The sequence below is a fragment of the Rosa chinensis genome, chromosome 7, assembly GCF_002994745.2.
Source record: "Rosa chinensis cultivar Old Blush chromosome 7, RchiOBHm-V2, whole genome shotgun sequence".
Lineage (NCBI taxonomy): Eukaryota > Viridiplantae > Streptophyta > Magnoliopsida > Rosales > Rosaceae > Rosa > Rosa chinensis.
The window spans coordinates 34382977-34391399 of record NC_037094.1 but is presented as its reverse complement, the minus strand read 5'-3'; the positions used below and the strand labels follow the sequence as shown (position 1 = coordinate 34391399).

At 40.9% G+C, this 8423-nt stretch overlaps 1 protein-coding gene across 1 annotated transcript; it reads left to right on the top strand.

Annotated features, from left to right (window-relative positions):
* The first annotated feature begins 448 nt into the window (after nt 1-448).
* On the top strand, nt 449-2401 carry LOC112176875 (cinnamoyl-CoA reductase 1). Its single transcript, XM_024314978.2, has 4 exons — nt 449-636; nt 894-1436; nt 1638-1830; nt 2152-2401. Exons 1-4 carry the CDS (start codon nt 519-521, stop codon nt 2285-2287), a joined length of 990 nt encoding a protein of 329 aa, XP_024170746.1. The 5' UTR covers nt 449-518; the 3' UTR covers nt 2288-2401.
* The last annotated feature ends 6022 nt before the right edge of the window (nt 2402-8423 follow it).

Here is an 8423-nt window from a genome sequence, read left to right as displayed (position 1 = left end):
TATGGTGTCGGTGATTTGTTTGTTTGTTTCACATGCGTTCAAGTACCTCATTACCTTGAGCTGCCATTTTGATTTATCGAACACCTTCTTTATCCTTGCCCTTGGGAAAGTACTACAGTATATGACTTGCACGTAGGTGGTATTGGTAAGGTCCCAGACTCACAATTTTATATGTAATCAGTCAACGGAAGAATAAAAGTAGAGACTAGGGGAGGCTATATCTATAGGAGAGATTATTCATAGCACCGCCGTGTACTTGCACCAATATAAATAAATGGTTAGATTGCATTAAATACACTTTTTGTTTATTAAAAATAAAGTTGATAATAAATATCAAGGGTTGAGATTATTTTATAAAGATTGGGTCACTTACACCGTCGGTGCATAGAATAATTTCCAATATCTATAGATGAATTCAAGGAGCTGTTTAAAAATTCTAGAATTTATACACCCCTGTATATATGAAAGAAAGAACGAAAGGGGGGGAGAGTGAGTGAAGCGATACATAGGTACATAAAATGGCGGGTGAGAACAAAAAAGTGTGCGTAACTGGAGCTGGAGGATTTGCTGCCTCTTGGGTCGTCAAGCTTCTTCTCTCTCAGGACTATCTTGTCCATGGAACCGTCAGACAACCAGGTCAATTAAGCTTATTGCTTTGTGTTCCTACGCATACTCATCACTAAATTCTTTCGATAATCATCGTGCATGTTAAATTGTTTAGTGATTAAGATGAGATTAAGGTGTTTGATGAAATACCTTATAAGATGGCCAATTTAATTATTGGGGCGTTTGATGAGATATATGTTCTTTAGTGTATGTTTCTTTATACATGTAATTATATATAGGTGATTCAATTTCATAGGCACTCAAAACATATGTAATTGTGCAAGCAGGTGATAGCAAGTACGACCACTTGAACAGCCTTGAGAAAGCATCAGAGAACCTGAAACTGATCAAGGCAGATTTGCTGGACTATGATTCTCTATGTTCCGCAATTTCGGGATGCAGCGGTGTGTTCCATGTTGCCAGTCCTGTACCAACAACCGAAGTAACAAACCCCGAAGCAGAAGTAGTTGAACCAGCTGTGAAGGGAACGCTTAATGTGCTGAAAGCTTGCTTGGAGAACAAGGTGAAGAGAGTTGTTGTTGTGTCTTCTGTAGCTGCTGTTGTGATGAACCCGAACTGGCCCAAGGATAAAGTCAAGGATGAAAGCTGTTGGTCTGATCCTGAATATATTAAAACCACTAGTCTTGAATCCATGAAAACTTCTAAGAAATGGTATTATATTGCGAAAACACAAGCAGAGAGCGAGGCTCTGGAGTTTGGAAAAAGAACTGGACTTGAGGTTGTTACTGTTTGTCCTTCTGCCATTTTGGGTCCACTTTTGCAATCTACCCTAAATTCCAGTACCTTGCTCCTGCCTATGGGTCTCAAAGGTACTTTGAATTTTATTCTTTAATGTAGATATATGGATAAATATATTGTCCAATACCTAATTGTCGAACTATGAATCTAAACCACACATATATTGTAATAATCTGCACCATATATTATTAAACTGTCCAGCAAGAGAACATTATCCGATGTACATACGAAGTTTGTTCAGTAATTGTGAAATGTGCTTGTGACACTGAAAGGTGGGTTCGGTTCGTTTGGATACAATTATTGGACTGTGGTGGATGTTCGTGACTTAGCTGAAGCACTGCTTATGGTTTACAAGAAATCTGACGCTGGAGAAAGATATATGTGCACATCACATGCAATTGGGGTGGAGGAAGTGGTGGAGAAATACTTGAAGATTTCATATCCCAACTACAATTATTCCGACAAGTAAGTACTTTTATCTATATATCCCAGCAAGGATTACATAGAGTTGTCTGTTCGTCGAAATAGTATGATTTTGTGTTCAGGTTCAAATGCGTTTTAGATTTTCAGAATTCCACTTTATGCGTTTAATGCTTAGTATTAGAAAGATACTAAAATGCTAGCTAGTCTAAAGTCTAAACAATGTATTTTAGACATAAACATAAGTTTAGACTTCTAATTTTCACCGTTATATGATCCATTTTCAGTTTGTGTCCCAAGTTAATATTTTGTTTGGTAGATTACTGCTGAGATGATATGTTACACCTTATACATTGTAATTGGCAGGCTTAGTCACACAGAGGAAGAAGAAGAGAAACTGAGTTCGGAAAAGTTGCAGAAGTTGGGTTGGAGTTACCGACCATTGGAGGAAACTCTAATTGATTCCATTGAATGCTGCCGGAAGATGGGGGTCTTGGATTAGACGAACTAATCATCATATCATCAGCGAAGATAGTTGTTTCACATGACAAGTATGATTATCTATGTGCACTTATGCCCATGTACTTTATTCTACAAAACGAAGTATTCGGTATTCCTGTTTTCTCTTCCCATGTCTTGGTAAAAGCTCTTATATGTGTAATACATGGTTAATTTTTCCTATACAAAAAAAAAATTAAAAAAAAAAAGACAAAACAAAAAATAGATGGTGTTCAAGTAAATCCAGATTATGTGTCTGGCTCAAACTTTAGGTTACTTGACCTAAAGGTAATAAGGTTAGAATTAGAGATAATATCGAAGAATCTTAGATATATCCAATTAATGTAATATTACATTTCCTTGTACAACTCTGATTCTATGCTTTGTAATCCTCTATATAAAGAGCCTCCTATTATCAATGAAAGTACGACTCAATTCTCTCCCAATTTCAGTTTTCCTTAAACACGTTATCAGCACGAAGCCGTAACCCTGAAACTTGTTGAATTCCTAGCAAGCACCGTCACATATATTGAAGCCCTCGATCCCAGAAGCCTAGAACAGGCGGTGCCATCCCAAGAACCGGCCGGAATCACCCTAAACCAACAGTCGAAAGTCACTGAACCGGGAAAATTAGTCTCGCTTGCCCCTGCCGAGACCTGCCACACCCCTGTGCCTGCGTTACGCTCATCTGCCAGAAGTCCCAGCGAGCACCTGCCGAGCCCCTGTCGAAATCTGCTGACAGATCTCGCAAACTAGCCTCGTGCGCGCCCCTGCGCTCGACAGCTCAGCGCACAGGCCCTGCAACCCGTATCGACAGCTGCCGGCAGCCCCCTGCACAAGCCTCGGCAGCCTCTGTACAAGCCTTGCACAACCCAAGCTCGCACAGCCCCTGTATAAACCTTACCAGCAGCCTTGCTAGCGTCGCCTGCAGCCACCATCAGCCAAGCTCCAACCACCGCCGACCACCAAATTCTGGCGATCTTTTTCCGACGACTTTTTCCTTCAATTTTTTGAAACCTTTTTTGAGGTATGTTTTACTAAAAGTTCCCGTTTTTGAAGTTTTTATTCTTTTTCTCTTCTTTTCTCAGGGACTTGCAAATTTCTTTCTTCTACCCCCCTTCTTGTTTATAGGAGAGATCAAAAGCCGAATTGTGGGGGGGTTCGTGCTCACTCCAAGCTTGGAGCTTGTTTGCACAAACACGCCATTGTTTCGATCTAATCCAATGCCTCTTGAAATCGCATTTCTTGGAAGCGACAACGCTCAGAAATCCCTAATTTCTTGAAAGCGATTACACTCGGAAATTCATAATTTCTTGGAAGAGACTACGCCTCAAAATTTTATATGTTTTTAGTGGTAGCTTTTACTCTCCGAAACTAACCCTAATTTATTGTTCTCTTTCAGGATGAGTAACCTCAATAAACTGGACTTCACTACATTAGGAACAACTGGCTCTGGATATCATCACAAATGGGTTCGTGATATTGGCCAGCATCTCAAGGCCGATGGAATCCTGGATACGATTCTTGAGCCTAGCCAGGACGTGTTAACTGTTGAGCAAGCTCAAGCTTTGGAAGCAAATAGAGCAGCCTTGGAGACAAATAAGGCGAAAGCCATCATCCTAATGACTGGTCATATGGATGATTCGCTCCAGTAAGAGTATATGAACGAAGAAGACCCTAGAAGGCTGTAGGTGTCACTCAAAAAAAAATTTGACAACGTCCGTGACTCCCTGCTTCCTGACCTAGAAGTGAGATGGCATAGCCTCCGCTTCTGTGATTTCAAGTCAGTTCTTGACTACAACTCGGAAGCACTTTACAATAAATCCTTAATGGAATTTTGTGGTAAAGAGATCACAGATGTGATGTTGATTGAGAAGACTCTCTCTACCTTCTCTATCTCTGCATTGATGGTTGCTAAGAACTATCGAATCGATGTTACTACAGGACGGATCACAAGGTTTCATCAGCTCATTAGAGCTATGAATGTCGCTAAAAAGCATGACAACATCCTTATGAAGAACTATAATTCGAGATCCGTGGAAACAGAGCATATTCTGGAGTCCAATTATAGTCGTACCCCTAAGAGAGGACACCAAGAGCGAAACCCTAATTTGAGGGATACTTCTGGACGTTCTGGTCCATATAACCGCTCTACTAAGGAAGGTAACCGCCGAAATAGGCGAACACATAACCAAAGAGGTCAACGTGGAAAGAGAGAGAGAGAGAGAGGCAAAGCCTCTGGCCATGTTGGTGGCACCACTAACACTAAGAGCCATCCTTATGACGCTTTCAGAGCGCCTCAATCAATGGAGTCTGTGCATAAAGCTGTATGTTCTTAATTTGGAGTGCCCGATCATTGGGCACACATTTGTAGAGCTCGTGAAGAAATTATCACCGCCTGCAAAGCATATTGTGAAGCAAAAGAAGTTCACTATATGGAACAAGAAGATCAAGATGACGACCTCGCTCTAAGGGTTGAAAACTTCAAAGGCCAAGATCCAGAGACTGGTGATTTTGATTAAGTCATTTTATTTTCTAAGAGATGTAATAGGAAATTGCCATATATTTTTGTAGTAGATGCCAATGGTTTAGTCTTTCTTCAAAGTAGGCTCACCCAAAGTAAGTGTGATATCAAGGAAGGTTTTGACATTAGTGGTACTTAAGCGAGCCTTGCTCCACCGACATTTCTCTACTCACCTGGTCACATTTATTTTGGAGTTACTGAAAGAAGTTAGACGACTACCATTGTTTTGCATTAGCTAGCATTTTGGATTAGATTTTCTTTAGTCAAAGAGACAATGATGTAACTCCTTTGGCTTATGAATAAAATTTCGAGTTCTTTTCATTATGACTTCATTTTGATTCTGAGCATATTACTTTGTGACTACGATGGCTGGGCCATCAATATTAGTTCAAGGACATGGAATAGCCCAAGTTCCCCTTGCCAAATGGCACCTTGATTAATGTCACAAAATTTTCCACGCTCCTAGGGAAAAATGCACCCTATTGAGCTATTCGAGCCAATGGATTCCATGCAAAAGTGCATGCAGAGAACATAAAAGGGTTTCGTTGCACTACCTCTAATGATTGCAGACAAAGGGGAATCTTTAGAGAAGTTTATGTGTCTCTCTAGTGGACTCTATGTCACTATTCGAGCTATTAAATTCAATAAAATTATGAGAGAAGATCTCTTGGATTTAAGACAAATATTGGCTTTGTCACGACATGATAGGTCATCCTAGTCATGATATAATGACCCGTCTACTAAAGACTTCACACGGACATCTATTCTTTCGAGTGAAACGAAGCAAGAATCAAAGATTGATTCCCGGACTAAGTGTGACCGCCGGCAGCTACACCAAACATAGGGCCACCATTGTCCCCTTGACAACGCCATAGAAGGCGTCATCCATGGCCATGACGCCATGGAAGTCAATCCCCATGGCTATGGTGCCATGGATGACACTTCCCACTGTCATAACGCCATGATGGGTGATGTAGTCATAAATTTTTCTTCAAATAGCGCTTCAGACGCTCAGGCCCAACCAAAATCTTCATTGGTTGCTTCTAAGGCCTCTCGCTCATTTTATAAAGCCTGTTCCGTAGGAAAATTAGAACTGAGACAGTCCTATGCAAAGGATATGAAAATACTCTTTATGTTCTTACATAAAATCCATGGGGATTCTGTGGACTGATTCAACCAACTTACGAATGTTGAAATATCTCATGATGTTGGTTGACACGCAAACATGCTGGTCACATGTTGTGCCATTGTCCACTTGTAAATGCTGCTTATGCTACACTCCTAGTACATATTATATGACAACGGGCTCACTCCCCGGATCATCCTATTCAGTCAATTGGATAGACTTGACAATGCTAAAGAGTTTACATCGTAAACTTTTGATGGTTATTGCAATGGGACTGATGTTGAACATCATATTCCCATGTACACACCCAAATGGTCTCGCAGAAACGACTATGATGATAGTTTGGAAATTGGTAATGTGCACCAATCTCCTTATATCCGCTTGGGGTGATGTAATATCGCAAGCAGTTATGCTAATTTGTCTATGACCCACTGCCATTCAATCTACCTCTGCGTTACAGCTAGTGGCTGGGTACCAGTATCTCATACTAACGCATATTTGAGTGTGTTATTTATGTACCAATTGCGCCGCCACAGCGCTCTATGATGGGTCCTTACAGATGAATGGGCAACTATGTTGGATTTGAGACTCCAATAATCGTTCCCCACTTAATGCCCTTGCTAGACGATCTCCTTACCGCTAGATTTGCGGATTGTCACTTTGATGAGACAGTTTTCCCTTCGTTAGGAGGAGATAAGAACACGGATGTTCAGCAGGAACGATAAGAATTGTCGTGGCCTATGCCCATTATGTCTTATATCGATCCTCATTATAGTGACGAGATCATACATATCTGCTGCAAATATGCCTGCAAGGATGGACGTCCCTACGAAAGGACGTAAGCGCCACCCTACACAAAGGTACGCATGGTGCCAACGCTATAGATAGAGGCACTTTGGCGTTACAGGTCATGGCCCCAACTAGGATGCATGGGAGGCCCGTGCATTCGAATGATACTTTGGCACAACACCCAATCATTTGATCATCGACACTCAAAATCCATCTCATGAGAATCTTCTGGATTATGGTTATCATTGGGGGATGCCTCAACGTCAGAACCTATTCCTAAGAATATAGAGCTCTATGAAAATTATACTAGTGTACATGAGACGTGGGATAGAAAATCCATCATAATTGATGATGTAGTTTCGCATTTCGTTGTACATGAGTTTGTTGAGTCTTATGCTATCGAACCACGCTCCGTTGATGAATGAGTGTCAACGTAGAGAAAATTAGCCTACATGGAAATATGCGATCCAAGTTAAGTTGCATTCTCTAACGAAGAGGATAGTTTTCGAGTCAATGATGCCAACACCTCCTAACATAAAACCTATTGACTAATGGGTCTTGGTTAGAAAACGTGATGAGAAAAAGATATGGTAATCTCTCCTTATGGCACAAGGCTTCTCACAGAACGCCCTGGAATCTACTACGATGAGACATATTCTCTCGTAATGGATGTCATTACACTCCACTACCCTGTCAGTTTGGTAGTTTTTTAATAAATGAACATGCATCTTACAAATGTGGTCACTACGTATCTCTATAGAGATCTAGATACGGAATATACATGAAGGTTCATGGTTAACTTCATTTACCCAAGCCAAGTGGCTCTAGACCACGAAGCGCGTTTACAATGAGGTTGAAACGCTCACTACAGTGACTACTTGATTGGGAAGGGATATGCCTGCGCGTTTCCATAACAAGTTTTGGATTCTATCGTAGTTCATGTTGGACATGATCTTTATTGGAAGCCCATAAAGAGTTAAGGTAAACCGCTAAACACTGGAAATTCGAGTTTGAGATGAAGGATCTTGGGAAAACAAGATTATGTCTCAATTTGAAACTTGAGCATCGTGTTGATAGACGCTTAGGCATTTTGACAGGGTCAAATCTTCAAGCACATTCATGATCGTCCGTAGTCTTGATCCTGAAAATGATCTTCTTCGTTCAAAGGATGATGACGAAGATGTGCTAGAGGCATAAATGTCTTACTTAAGTATAATAGGCGCATTATTGTACTTAGCTCAATGCACAGGACCGAACATCTCATTTACCGTGAACTTGTTAGTTAGATATAGTTTTGCTCCAACGCGACGCCATTGGATTGGTATAAAAGATATCTTTCGGTATTTGAGATGTACGATTGATATGGGCTTGTTCTATCCCTACAGAGAGACGATGGATTCGGACCCATCACACACGAGGAATGCCGCAACACTGGCATGTGCTCCCCCCATCCCAAAACGACATGTGTTTTGAAAAGTTTTGCTCATGTTTGGTATCTCTCTGACCCACAGAAAGGTCATTCCCAAACTGGTTAAGTGTTCACCATAGGTAAGACCGCGATATCTTGAAGATCTACATAATAGACCCTAGTCGCTATATCTTCGAACCATGCAGAGATTATTGCTCTTTACGAAGTGGTTCGTGAATGTATATGGATTGGATCTATAATTACGCATGTTCGAACAATTGTGGTTTGAAGTC

Coding starts and splice junctions, on each gene's coding strand:
- LOC112176875 (XM_024314978.2), top strand. CDS start 519: ATGGCGGGTGAGAACAAAAAAGTGTGCGTAACTGGAGCTGGAGGATTT. Junction 637..893: donor TGGAACCGTCAGACAACCAG/GTCAATTAAGCT, acceptor TTGTGCAAGCAG/GTGATAGCAAGTACGACCAC. Junction 1,437..1,637: donor CCTGCCTATGGGTCTCAAAG/GTACTTTGAATT, acceptor TGACACTGAAAG/GTGGGTTCGGTTCGTTTGGA.